The sequence below is a fragment of the Dasypus novemcinctus genome, chromosome 17 (genome assembly GCF_030445035.2).
Source record: "Dasypus novemcinctus isolate mDasNov1 chromosome 17, mDasNov1.1.hap2, whole genome shotgun sequence".
NCBI classification, from domain to species: Eukaryota; Metazoa; Chordata; class Mammalia; order Cingulata; family Dasypodidae; genus Dasypus; species Dasypus novemcinctus.
The window spans coordinates 59,921,148-59,935,590 of record NC_080689.1 but is presented as its reverse complement, the minus strand read 5'-3'; the positions used below and the strand labels follow the sequence as shown (position 1 = coordinate 59,935,590).

Sequence of the window (14,443 nt, the reverse complement as noted above, 5' to 3'; positions counted from 1 at the left end):
ATGTGCCTTGATGAGGGAAACAGAATGTGACTGACTCTTCCATTTGTGTCTCTGGAAAGAACAGAAATTTTTAAAAATTTTTTTAAAAAATCTTGGGGGGAGCAGCTAACTTCAGTCAGAAAGTTCATATTAGCCAAGAGAAAAATCAAGTAGAAAAATAGCAAATTCTTAAATGCTCTCTTGTGTGCACCCTGCCGTCTCTCTTTCTCTCTCAATGTCTCTCTCTCTCTCTGGACCTATCTCTCTGGATCTCTCTTAATCCTCGATCTCTCTCTCTCTCCTGATCTCTACCCTGAGGTGGTTTTCTGTGTTTTCAGGAGAGAAAGAAACCACCACAGAAGAGCCTGGCTCACCTGTGAAGTCTGCACCTGCTTCTCCAGTGCAGAGCCCAGTGAAGTCAGAGGCCAAAAGCCCCGTGGTCTCTCCAGCCAAGTCTTCAGAGGGTGAGTGGAGCTCAGGGGGCAGGGGGCAGGGGCCAGGGAGGCACATCCACAGGCCCAGAAAGGTGTGTGCGTGGAAGGCAGGGCAGGGGCAGCACGCCGCAGGCACCCTGACGGAAGCAGGTGCCGGCTCCGCCCAACAGGCTCTCCCTCTGCTGTTTCTAGGGAGTCTGAAATAGGGGCTACCAAACTTTAACTTGTTTCATTCACAAGCTCTGACAATACCCTTTAGAATTTAAGCCCAATCTAAGCAATGATGAATGAGTTGATGACTGACCACAGTCTCCTCAGCTCTAACTCAGGTTAGGGCAGTTGGTGGACCTTTCTAGATGCTCTGCCCCGTTCTCAGATTTCAGCTCGTGGAGGAATCGCCTGGGGAGATTTAGAAGCTACTGATGCCCAGCTGGTCCCACCCCCAGTGATTCTGAGTTAAGTGGTCTGGAAAGGGGGGCCAGGGTACAGCCCTCCCCAGGTGACTCTAATGTGCAGCCCAGGTTAGGACTGCTGCGTTAGAGCCTAATTTTATCGAGAGCTGAGCTCCAGGTGCAACTCAGCTGCTGACTTTAGCAAACCATTGAACCTCTCTGTTAAATGGGGCTACGAACGTGTTCCCCCTTTTAGGTTGTTACGTGTATAAGGGAAGTCTGTAGCTGAAAACATACATTGAAAGAGTAAAAGCGTGATTTAAAGGCAAGCCCTAATTATGGCTAGGATTAATAACATATATGAGGTGGGTAATGATACTATTATATTCCACAGCCACCCAGATCATAAGAGTGCCTTTCATGTGCTCGTGTGCTCCTGGAATCACAGCTGAGCATGGACACTCTGCCCCTGGGCCCCCCAGAGGCCCCCATAGGGAGGGTTAAATGACAATCCAGAGAGCAGCTTCGAGGAGGCTTGTTGCAAACATCTCCCCCTGGGTAGAATGGCCACACGCGCAGATTCTAATAGAAGCCCCCCATCCTCCCCCCCCCCCCCCGCCCAGCTCCCTCCATAAGCCATTTGCGGCCTTGAGCGCAGGCGCAGGGTTGCCAGAGGAAACCATCTGCTTGAGGCCCGAGCCCCAAGTGGATGTCCCCGGCAGTGTTTGTGTTCATTGTGTCTCATTGTGGTGTTGTCGGCTTGTCTCCACAACGTCTTCCTTTCTCTTCCCATTTGTGCCTTCATCACAGGAGTTTCCTCCGATTCTGAATACTTGTCTCTGTAGTAAGTATAGAGAGGCTGTTTGCTAACTCACTCCAACCCTTGCCATTGGGGAGGGAGCATTTTTTTTTCAAAAGAAATGTATTTCTCTGCAAGTTTTTCTTTTGCAGTTCACAACCATGCCTTGGGGAAGTTTCCTGGTGGTAAAGCTCCTGACCAACTCTGTATGTGCGGTGCATGGACCAGGCTTTCCTCTGTGGGACGCACGCTTGTGCACACAGAGCGTACATGCCTGGAATCAGAAGCGCCCCCCTGGGAGTGAGCAGCAGGCCAGCCCCTGGGCTCTGCCTGAGGTAGAGAGCTTATGGCCCTCAGGAGGACCCCTCCTCCCCGCTCCTAATGCATGGGCACCTCTGAGGAGCCTGTGGCCTCTCCCAGGGCTGTGGGGCCACCTGTCATCTGGGGACGCATGGAGGGCCTGGCCGGCCTCACCTTCAGCATCCCTCAGGGCACCCATGCCAACTGCAGGAAGGAAATGTGCAGCTGGAGAGGAGGGTCATGGCAATTCCATTCCAGTTCCTGGGAGCCTCTCAGTGGGGCCGAGGGCAGTAAACCGCTCACAGGCTGCCTGACATGACACAGTGGCCCTGGACCTGAGACAGGACTCCTGGTTCTCTCTGGTCCAAGTCTCCACCCCTGTGGGGGCACACTGTAGTTATTAGAAAAGTTAAGAGCCAACCTGAAGGTGCTTCTGTAAAGCAGGCAGAGCTGGCCCCTCATGCTGAAGGTGTGAGCTGAGCTGTCTGGGGTGACAGGTGTGAAGCAGGCTTGGCCAGGCTGGTCAGTGGCCTGCTCCGCTCCTAAGGGCACACAGCTCTGACCCTCTGAGCAGACTCTGCACTTCATATTTAGCTATTGCCCTTCAGGTCAGTGATGGCCTATACATCCATTTGTCGCTGTGCTCCCAAATCCTGTTGTGCTGAGTCACCTCAGTGTCACTTCCCATCTGTCTCCTTGACTCCCACCCCATCTGCCATCTGAAGGAGAGTCCTTCCAGACCTCTTTCCTCGTCGAATCATTTAAATAGCTCCTGACTCATCTCTGGACTCCATTCCCCAAGGGACTCCCGCAGAGTGACGGTTAAACCTGCAAAGTAATAGCCTGGATTCAACATCAGAGCCTCCGCTCTGTCCTGCTAATTTAAACAGCCTAAAGAAGTCACTTTAAAACTTTGTGCAACAGAGGAATAACATGAACACTTGCCTTTCCTAACTCACAGTATTGTTGTCAGGATAAAAAGAGCTAATGAATGTACAAGTATTCTGTAGTAGGCCTCTGAAAATTCTTATGTACCATGTTTGCAGAGGACCATATACTGATTGTTTTTTTAAGTCACTAAGTTTTGGGTGGTTTGTTACACAGTAATAGATAATTGCATCATGGTGCATAATAAGAAATGGTTTTGTGGAAATTACTACTACTTCTGTGGGTTAACTGGAGTTGACTGGGCTCAGCTGGCTGGTTCTTCTGCTCCACGTGATGTTAGCTGGGGCTGCAGTTGTCGGGGAGCTTGACACAGCTGAAACTTGCAAGGTGGCACACTCACATGTTTGGCACTTGGCAGGGGTTGCAGGAGGCTGGGCTCAGCTGGGGTGCTGGCATGGATGGACCTCTCTCCATGCAGTCTCAGGGCCTCTCCACATGGCCTTGCTGTGTTGCTTCCTCAGGACGGCAGACCTTCCACATGGCAGATCAGAGCTCCCAAAACTGTAAAAGCAAAAGTTGCCAGGTTTTCTTAAATCTCAGGACTGGGCTGGCACACTGGACCTTTCTCTGCATTCTGTTCATTAGAGCAAACTACAGGGCCAGCCCAGATTCAGTGTGGGAGGGGACTGTACAAGTGTGGGAATACCTGGGGGCATGGTTCACTGGGGCCATATTCAGATATTAGCCACCACACAGTAAAAGTATGTTTGGGTGCTCAGGAACTTTTATGTTCCAACCATGGGGAGTAGATGGGAGTTACAAAGAGTTGACAGCACCTACTTCCCAGAAGTCCTACTTTGCTTTCCTATCAGTGGTGTTTTCTCAATCCTTGGGTAGGTAAAAGTGGGAGGAGACATATTATTCTAAATCCATGCTTCCCAATGTATGGCCAATGGGATTTATGCATCATAATTATCTGGGGGCTTGTTAAAAATATGTATTTCTTGGTTTACCTTTCTGTTTCAAAAAATAATGTGGAGGTGATACTGGGATCTGCATTTTCCCATGCTCCTGGAATGCTTCTTTCAGACACTGACTGCTTTGTTCTGAGTGCCCCGTGGGCCTTCTTGGCTGAGTTGCTGCTTGAGTGCCCTGCCGTTGGGTCTGCATGGATGTTAGTGTTTTTTCCCCAAGGCTTCAATGAACTTCTATATGGCTTTCCTGTGCATTGACATGAAACCACCTTATCACTATGGAAGTGTAAATAATATGTGTCACCAATCCTCCATGCATTTGGTAAATGGGTCATGATTGGTCTGGTTGACTTTAGTTTCAGAAGCAAGTCATCAAATCTTGTTTCTAGGCCCTCCACTGGTGTCTCCCTTGTCACAAGGAGAGAGGGCCTCCCTAATCTGTGGTTGTATGCTTGACCCTGAGATGTTAGTAGACTGGATTATTAGGGCTAGGAGAGGAAAGGCAGACTTGCTCCTTTAATTAGACCAGGTCATATTTCTTCCCCACACCACACCCTCATCCTGGTGAACTGACACAAAAGAACCCAGTTATTCATGCAAAGCAAGGTCATCCTGTTTCACCTTCATCTGGTCTCACTTGGGCAAAGTAAGGATGCCTACTTGTTGGCAGCAGTCAGCATGGCTCAAGCTATTGCTGAGCTGAGCAATTGGTATTCAGGTAAAGGACAGAGTTTCTGCCCTGAATGGTATACCTGAATGATGGATGAACTCTCAAATAAAAGATAAATGACATGTGCAAGTGTAAAATGACTATATGGCCATAGGTTTGGAGGAGAGCAAGATCATTGCTAAATGTCCGGGAAGGTTGCCTGGATGAAGTGTGGCTTGAGCTAGACCTTAGGGAGATATGTGCTTAGACCAATAAGCATGGGTGTAGTGGGCTATCTTGGAATGGTGGCCAGGGAGTGGGCATTCCTTGCAGGGGACATCAGAGGAATAAGAGACTATGTGGTTGGAGGCTGTGGATTCTATTGTGAGAAATGTATTCAAGGAGGTAGAGTGTCCAAACAAGCCCTACACTTTCCTACAACCCCCTGCCTTCTCCAACCATTGGACGGCTTTCAGCCCTTTGTCTCCCAATCCACAGGGGTCTTGATGTGGACCCTGGCTCCAGTTCTAGTCTTGCTCCCAATCATCTGTTCTCCAGGTGCCCCACACTTGTCCCCCAGCTTCCTTACAACTATTCCTGGACAGAGGCCTCCATTTCCTAGCCTCTACCCCACCCTGTCCACCCCATACCTAGTCCCTCCTCCCAGAGCCCCAAATGCCCCAGTCAGCGTGGTTCTTAGAGGCTGCTGGAAGGTAAGCCCCCATCTACCTATAGCTGCTGGGGCCCTTCCCAGCCTGACCTGCCTACCCCTAGTTGAAGACCAGTTGAGAACTTTGTGCATTCCCAACCTTAACTCTCCTGTGCTGCTATCAGAGAAGGGGCCTATCACTCACAGAGCCAGTTCTGGATACTTTCCAGGAGCCTAGTGTTTATTTCTGGAGCCCTGCCCCTTCTCTTGGCCAACAGAACCCCTTCAGTGCTCTCTGTTCCCCAAAGATGAGGGAGTGGTGACCTCAATTTGAAAGCTGGCTCCTCCAAAGCCCATCATTCCTCCACTGGTCCCAATTTCCATTTGCAGGTATTCCCCAAAACAGTTCACTGTTAGGAGCTCTCTGAGATCCTGGTGAGTATGCTCAGTGTGACCTTTGTTTTCTGGATGGTGAGAACATCCTTGAGTGCTGCCCTCCTAAACCAAGACAGAAATGACATAAAGCAGGAGCCCCTCTGAGCCACAGTGTATTCATGGAGCTAGAGGGCAAGTACCAAAATCATCATAGAGGGACAGTGCCAAGGGTTAAGCTTGAGAAACATGTCTAGTCATTTGGGTAAGGGATCTCAGCGAGGGTCTGGATTGAAGTTGTAGAACTATGAGAGGTACAAGAGCCAAGGAAGATGAAAGTGGGAACTTGGGTGAATTGGCATGGGGAACCAAGGCTAGTACCCGGGGCTGGTGCTAGTTTTCATGGATGGATCCAGTTCAGTTTAGATGGCTCAGGCTGGGATCAATGAGAAAGAAGAAATGATATTATTGGCTTGGTTAAGGAATACTGTTTACAGTTGCATTCATTGATTTGCTCATGTATCCCACCACCCATGGTTTCTACCATCTGTGAGTTTAGATAGACACAGTTCTGCCCTCACATATTTCATTTTAGAAGGGAAGATAGGTATATAAAAAAACAAGTGTGACGGTTTTACAATTGCTATGAGGGAAGTTTATATAGTGGGGGAGAAATGAAAGGACAATAAATTCTATCTGGAAGCAGGCATGGACATCAGGAACGACTTCAAGAAGGACACAGCACTCAAGCTGAATTATTGTAAGGAGTGAGAGTTGGTGACACAGACAGGACAGAGGAGGGTCTTCCAGGGAGAGGGAAACAGGCTGGAATGACAGGGAGGGTCAGGAACCACAGGGTTGATGAAGCCAAATATCAGGTGAAGTGGGAAGATAGGAGGTTGTCATCAGACTGGTTTACTGCGTTCAAGAGCACGGGGTGGGAGGGCAGGGGAGGAGTGAGGGCTGTGGGAGGCCAAGGGCACCGGGGAATTTTGAAGCTAAGCTGCTGGATAATGACAGGACGTGGGTTGGGTGTAGGAAAAATGGGAGCTGGAGGCCAAATCTCTGCTGCTAAGAGGGAAGGGTCTTCTGAAGTGGTCTAGGAGAGGACATTGACTTGCCTCAGCCAGTTTCTGAAGTTAAAAAAAAAATACCTAATTATAAGGAAATCTTGCCCAGGTAGTTAAACTAGCCCTTTCTAATTGTCCCCAGCTCTGCCTTCTCTGTTCTACCTCATGTAAACACGCACAGCCCCCTTTACCCTGTCATGGAGCCTTAGCCTCATCCTAACCTTATTTGTTCACTTGCACCTTCTGCAGTACCACTCCGGCCTTCCCCCATTGCTGTGTTCCTGCATGGTGGAGCATGCCAGGGTTCCTTCTTGTGGAGTGATGTCACACACATGCATGCACGTGCATGTACATACACTCATGTACACACACAGGCACACAGGTATGCACACACACGTGTTCCTCTTCGTTTTAAGTAGTAAAAAGAACATTGGACAGGAAGGCAGGAGACAGGTCTGTCTACTATTTTACTGTTTCACTCAGTTTTCATATCTAAAATGAGATGAGCTAGATGATCTTTACCTTCCTTTCCAGGGTTTTATCTTTTCCCCTCCCCATGCAGGCATTTCCAAGCTTGAGTGGAAGCAGGTGGGGTGAGAATAGGACGTGGGGATGGAAGGTGCAGGAGGGTTTCGTTTCCCAGGTGTGAGCAGATCTGGCCCTGTATGAGGGGCAGTCCTAAAGTGCTTCCCCTACAGCAGAATCAAGACCTAGGGGTCCTCGATGGCTGCTACAACAGGCCACCGGGGGCTCCTCCCCACTGGGTTAACCTTATGTTGGAAACGAGGATTCCATGTCACTCAGGGAATTCCATCCTCTCTCTGCCTTCTCTCCCCTCCCCACTGGGAAGATGCTCTCTGTATTTCCAAAAGTTTCCAATAGGTGTAGGAAATAAAATGTGTATGAATCCATGATTTCTGTATTTTGATTGGTGAAACTGAACCAGTTATGATGGTTCTTAGATCCCTCCATTGAGAAGTACATGCTGCTGCTCTCCCCCTTCCTACAGCCTCTCTCCTCCTGTTTGTTCTCTTTCCACACCTAGAAAAGCTCTGAACTGGGCCCCAATTTGGCCCCCTGCCATGTTCAGATATCAGTATCTATTTAAATTCATAGACAAGAATCCAGAGTTTGTGACCTCGAGGGCTTGTTCCCCAAGGCAGGCCATGTGAAAAGGATGTAGGGTGTAGATGAGATGCCAGTCCTTCTGTCTGACTCTGAGAGCATCTGCCCCAACTCCCCAATGTCAGCCCCCACCCCCACCCCCATAACTCTAGACCTATTCTATAGACCTGTCTAGAAGGGGTTCTGATAACCCCAGGTGGAAGCTCTCACCTGAATGACATCTTATGGGCCATACTTTCTTATCTTTTTCTAGAAGGTGCTGAGAAGACAGAAACAAGCAAAGCCATTCCAGAACCAGAAACAGCCCAGCCAGAAGGGGTGGTGGTGGTCAACGGAAGGGAAGACGAGCAGACCGTGGAGGAGGTTCTCAGCAAAGGCCTGAGCCAGATGACCACCAACACTGACACAGACGTGGATACCTCCAAGGACAAAACCGAATCAGTCACCAGCGGCCCCATGTCCCCAGAAGGCTCCCCTTCCAAATCTCCCTCCAAGAAGAAAAAGAAATTCCGAACCCCATCCTTCCTGAAAAAGAGCAAAAAGAAGGAGAAAGTGGAGTCCTGATTGGTGGTGCCCTTGGGCTCCAATCTCATCCTCTCTCTCCCCCTTCCCATCTCCCATTGCTGTCCCTGGAAGCACAGGGCTAAGGAGAGCTAGACTAGGAAGCTGGATCACACTCAAAGGAGGGCTTAGAGATCATCCGACCAACACCTCATTTTACAATTGCCCCAAAGACATCAGGTGACTTGCCCAAGATCACACAGTGAGTAGCACAGAGCCTGCACTACTGTTCAGGTCTCCTGGCTCCCAGTCCAGTGCTCTTTCCACTACACAACACTGCCTAGTTGTGGGCTGCCTTTGTTAGGACATTGCCCACCAATCTGAACCTGGGGCAAGAAGTCCAGAAGTGGACCACAAGCTTTCACATGCTCAGAATAAATCTGAGAGGTTGAGGCTTTCCCAAGCTCCTGCTGATGGAGCTGTCAACATGTTTAGAAATCTGTCTTCTCTCTTCCATTTAGGGTCCCCATCCTGCTACTCAAAGTAACCAGACAAATTGACCTGTACCCTGTAAGAGAAGTTAATCTTTACTCCCAAGGGCTGATGGCTTAGCTTGTACTTCCCCAACCACTGACCCTGAGCTTTCTTCATGGAACCCCTTGAATGATGGATAGAAGAGTTGTAAGAGTTGGCAGACACAAGGGCAAGCCAAGTAATGAAGGATTTGTGGGTGGTTTAATTAATATAAGAAGCCAGGAACTTGATCTATTCAAACTGTGCTTCTCAAGCACTTCAAAACTAAAACCAAATTTAGTATATAAATGACTTGTCTCATGCTCAGGGCAGAGATTTGGGGAAATTTAGGTCCTCTGTTGACTCTGGGTTGTATGAGGAGGATCAGAATAGACCAGGAAATGCTATGCCCTTCTGAGCTTTGCGTGCCACACAGAGTAGTGTGCTCTAGCTACCTCGCTCCTGTCCAGCAGTCACGTATCCCTGACCTTCCTCAAACCCAGAACCACTTGCTTGCAGTCCAGAACTGAGGTCGTCCTACCCTCAGGTACCTGGAGCTTGGTTCCTCTGGCTTCTCCCTCCAAGACACTCTGGGACCAGCTGAGAAGGATCAGAGATGAGCCCTTCAGGACTGATCCTCTGGGCCCAGCTGTCAGCAAAATGCTGACTGTCCCCGGCCCTGTCACTGTCTGTCCATCTGGGGCCTGGTAACAGCCCCAGCTTTCATTTCAAATCCCAATGCTATCTTTTTGTATTCCTCCATGGGGCATTGATTAATGAGAAGTGTTGGCTCCTAAAAATTAGACAATCCATTCTCTTTAAGGCACAGTGTCTTTACAGAATATAGATTTCCTTTTTGTCCTGATTATTGGAAAAATATTTTTGAAAGCTTTTTTTAAATTTATAGCTTTCCATTTTTTGAGTACTTGCTACATACAGGTACTATGCAGGCTTGACATACATGCATACATTATATCCTTTGATCCTCATATTCTTTGAGGTGGGTATGACTTCCCATTTTATTGGTGAGGAACCTGGGGCCCCAAAAGAAAAATGGACTTGTCCCAAGTGATGTGGCCAGCAAGAGCTGGGGCTGAACCTGGTCAGGCAGAGTCCAGACAGAATCCTTGCTCTTAACAACTGCGAGGATCAGAGACCTTTACTCTCCAAGGATGGTTCAAAACCCATCTCTGTGACTGGTCTCCACTGCATAATGTGAGTCCTTGAAATAAAGCTAGGACACTCCCTGTGCTCACCCTCATCAGTGTACATTAAGCTCCTGGTGAGTGTGGACTGTGGGCCTCTGACAGTGGCAAGAACCTTCCCTCCTTCACCCCCTCTCCCATTCCCCACAGATCCCTGTTACCCAGGCCCTCTCTCTCTGTTCCACTTCCTAACTGGACCAGGTCTTGTGATGGACACGCCAGTGGTCAGGAGCCCCAATGCTGCAGAAAAATCTGATATGGGCAATGCCTTTAAAAACCAATCCTTTGATGCCTTCTTTAAAAAATTAGATTTCATGTTCATTCATTCACCCTTCTATAGTCTTAGGGATCCACTCAGCATCAGGCCTTATGCTGATATCAAAAGGAAATCATTGTGACTACAGTAATAAGTGGCAAGCAATGTTAGGAGAAGGGTGGAGTGGACATCGCCATTGATGTGGCTTCTTATGATTGAGTAGTTGTAGTTCTGAGAGGACATCAATGGACTCTCTGCATTCAACAAATTCTCTTTATTCCTTTTGCAACAATGAGCCCTCATTTAGCTAAAAATCCTGGAGCCTTGCTGGAGCAGCATTCTTGGAATTTATGCCATGGGTCCATCATAGAGTTATCCATTTGTTCAATCTTCATGCATTCAAAAAAACATGCACTGAGCTCAGCTCCTGGGCCAGCTGTGAGGCTAGGACACAGTTTCTGCCCTCAGGAATTTCACAAGTGTAGGAGGCGTGTAGACAAATTGCAACACAGGCACAGGGTACAGAGGTGGTTTAAGGAGAAACCTTCCTGAAAGAAGTGAGGGCTGGATTAGGTTTTCAGAACAAAGAGGGTTGGATGAGGGAAGAGCATGTGCAAAGGCGTATGGCAGCATGAAGCACTGTGATGTGTTCCACTGAGCAAATCAGTGTTGCTAGAGCACAAGGTGTACAGCAGGGTGGTGGCTCACTTCAGAGGCAGGCAGGGCTGGGTCATAAGGACACTTGGGTGCAGTGTGAGGAGCCACACTGTATCATGTAAAGGATATGGAGCCTGAGGATTTTTAATGAGGGTAGAGTCATGATCAGACTTGCACTTTTAGAAAAATCCCTTTGGTGGCTGAATGGGGAATGGATTGGAAAGGACTGGACAAACGTATTGGAGCTCTCGTTCTAATGAGGCCTCTGAGATGTCAGTACTAAAGCATCTTTAATGACCCACTGTACACATTTTCCTTTATACCAAATAGTTTCCAGCACAGAAGTCATTTCCATAAAATGCTTTGGATAAAGCATCTTGAGATTTTTTGACAAGAAGGGAAAATTCAGAGAGTGACTGTTTAGTGCAGTTTCCTGTTCTGTTTGGTCTTGATGTCGCATCGGGAGAGATGTTACTGAGTAATTCCCTTTACATGTAGGATGTGATGTGCTTAGCTCCAGGCTTGAAGACACTCCCTGGATGCTGTCAAAGCAGATGTGCAGTCCCAACAAAACCACAGGCTTTTAGAGTGAGAGGAAGGGGAATTTTCTTTGGCTCTACATAAAAGTTGGCCGAAGGCTTTGACCAGTAGCTATCTGAGGAAAATGTATGAATGCAGGGTTCAGAACTGGCAGGCTCCAGCTTCAGTTCTCATAAAGCCACTGTGGTTGGATCTACTGCAGAAAGGGGCTAGGACCATTTGAACCAATCTGCTCTGAAGCTGCACTATGGCTGAGCTGGGAAGTCGAGAGGGTTCTGCGTGGGTTTCCAAGTCAGCTTCAGTGAGGAGACGGCAAGCTGCAGGCGAGGAGGCAGAGAGCACTAGAAGCTGGGCCCTGAGGACTTTCTGTGTGCTGGTGGTGGCACCCAGCAGTGGTGCGGGAGAACCATCCATGCCATGTGACATTTCCCCAAACTTTGCACCAGTGCTGTCAAGAGACACCCCCCACCCCACCCCTAGCCCAGCTCTGGCTCCATAAGAGCCTCCTGGCCTACAGGTGTCCAACCCTGTCAGGTTGCACACCCAAAAATGAGCACCCCCCCCCAAAACTCCTGTAATCTAAAATGGGGCTCTTCCTCTGCAGACAGCTGCATTATCTTTAAAGGCCTTGCAGGGATTTGGATGAGGCTGAGAACCCACTGTGATGGGTTCCCTTTTGCAGGGCCAGGAGTGCCATTTCTTGTGCCACTCATGTCCAGACATTATTCAGCGCTGTTGAAGCAGAGGCTACTGAAGAAATGCAGTAGAGATACTGTTGGTAGCTGCAGACTTAAAAAAAATTCACCCAGCAGCACAATTCCCTTCTGAAAGTCTAAAGGAGGAAAAATGCGGATTTTTCCACGGACATATGCATAGAGGTAGAAATACACATAGCCCACCAGAGGCCTGTGCTTGCACACAGTATGACTTTATGTTCTAGTTCCAGGCCAAGAGTGTTCGGTGTTTGGCTATTGAACATGTGAGAACACATTTTACCCCTCAGTCATTCTACACAGGTGGGGCAGCAGAAGCCCTTGAGTTGGTGCTACTGTAATCAACTCCAAGGATCTCTTGCCATTTGAGCCTGGCCAAATTCTCTCAGACAATAAAATTTGAGAGTCTGAAGAAACAAGGTAGGGGATAAATTCGTTTTTTTCACCCCCACGGAAAAGACAAGGCACCTTGAAACCTGAGAAGACTTCATATGGACACTGTCCCACATTTATTCAGGAAGGAATAATTTAATACGAGTATTAAGTTTTGTATTTGGTTAATACAAGAGGCCTGAGCTGATTCTAAATTTGAGATATGCTCTTGGGTTATTCATCTGTGCACGAGACCACTTGTGCTACAATATGAAGATAATTTTCAAAGACCCTGTCTAGGCAACCGATCTATGCAGACGTGGCATACTTCTTGCCAGAAATAACTGTGAACATGCAGAACCCCATCAATTAAGCACCCCAACCCTTTTGCCTCATACCGTGAGAAGCCACACTCACTTGGGAGTCCATGTGGCCATGTCAGCGGGTGTCCTTTAGAGGAGAAAGCACCTGTCGGCAGTTGGAGGTGGACAGTGCCCTTGAGAACTTCGGCTTCTCTTAGGAACAATTAGAATCTCCAGGTGGGGGGGATTCTTAAAAAAAAAATTCAGAAGTAATGGTTTGCACTGGTTTGTATTTAGGGTGTATTAGGTTTTGCCAAATTGATGTTTGGTGCCACTTGCTTTCAAGGTTTCCCAAAAGGTTGGGTCATCACTATTAGAAACTGGGCTTGAAGGTGGAGGAGAAATGATCACTATTATTGATGCAGGGTCAGAACCAGGATAAGGCAGGAATCAGAGCCGTGACTTGGCAGGTATGCCCAACTCCCCTGGGTTAGTTGGCATTCTTGGCCACTCTCTTTTCCCCACCCACTGTTTCCAAAGCAGCAAGAGAAGGCCAGCTCTGGTAGAGCAAATTCCTGTATCTCTAGTGTAAAGAAAAAGCTACACGAGATTGGGGATGGTGGTGGTGATGGTGGTGGTGGGAAAATAACCATAGGAAAATCCTAAACTCTTTCCCCTCCAGCGATTCATCTTATGTAACTTTCAGAAGCCCAAAGGCCAGGGCTACCCTTTTTAAAGTGAATTCAGAAAGAAGATGACAGTTGGACCACAAAGAGAGGGGCCACACACTTAGGAAACAGCAAAGCTCCTTAGAAAATGGCAGTGTCTTTCAACTCCACCTTCTGTCTATTGGCCCGACTTCGTGGGTGATCTCTGTGGACTACTTCACTTTTAAATTCCTATGCTACATCTGCTGAGTCCCAGCCTATGCTCTTCCCCAGCAGGTGGCCGAGGTGGGGAGAACAGAACCTGGGATCAGCTGGCCCAGGGTGAGGGACTTCAGTCTAGGTGGAGTGCAGTGTTCTCTAAAGTTATTGGATGGTTTCAGTGAGGTGTCTGACAATCGTCACAGGCGAGTACCAACTGTCTTCCCTTGTACATACATTGTCTGTGTTTAGCTTTTCCGAGTATTGTGAGGTTTCAAGTAGGGGTTCCATGTAAATATGCTTTTTGCTTCTGAAACGCCAGCCCCCTGATCGTGCATCATCCTGACAAACGGCTTTGCCTTTCTCGCCACTAACACTTTTTGAGCCACTGGTGTGCAGATTGATGGTTAATCTCTTGGGCTTTTATTTTGCAATTTTATAAATATATGCACATATAAAATATATATTTATGGGTTGGTTTTGTATGGTTTTCTGTTTGAATCTCTGAGCACCAAAGCTGCCCTTTGATTTTCAAGAGAACTTTCCAAAGCCACCTCCTGAACCTTTTTGCTGCGTCTGTGTTGCTGGGGTGGGTACCTCTGCCCGTGGATTTCTGTATGTATGTGCTGTTATTTCACCTGCAGATATTGCTCTAGTAAATCTGACATGCTTGGCTCCCCAGTGTGTGACCCATCTCTATCAGCCGCCCAGTTCTCCCAGCAGCCTGGGAGGCAGAGCCAGAAAGGGAACCCATTTATGGAAACATCCAACCACACAAGAAACTTATCCTTGCAACCATTTCTCACAAGTGGAGAAATGTATAATTGAGTTCTGACTGAGGAAGGGAGATAATAAATTTCTGCTGTCCTCTGAGAGGGGGAAAGGAA

The 14,443-nt window shown here is 48.1% G+C and overlaps 1 protein-coding gene across 13 annotated transcripts in view; it reads left to right on the top strand.

The window, feature by feature from the left end:
* ADD2 (adducin 2) overlaps window positions 1–14,231 on the top strand; it is a 213,747-nt gene extending 199,516 nt beyond the window's left edge. For all 13 annotated transcript variants that reach the window (XM_058278754.1, XM_012525775.3, XM_058278750.1 and 10 more), the window contains 2 exons: window positions 318–443; window positions 7,885–14,231. In XM_058278754.1, coding sequence (XP_058134737.1) covers window positions 318–443; window positions 7,885–8,195 — 437 coding nt within the window. In that variant the 3' untranslated portion in view covers window positions 8,196–14,231. The remainder of the gene's footprint in view (window positions 1–317; window positions 444–7,884) is intronic.
* Window positions 14,232–14,443: the final 212 nt, after the last annotated feature.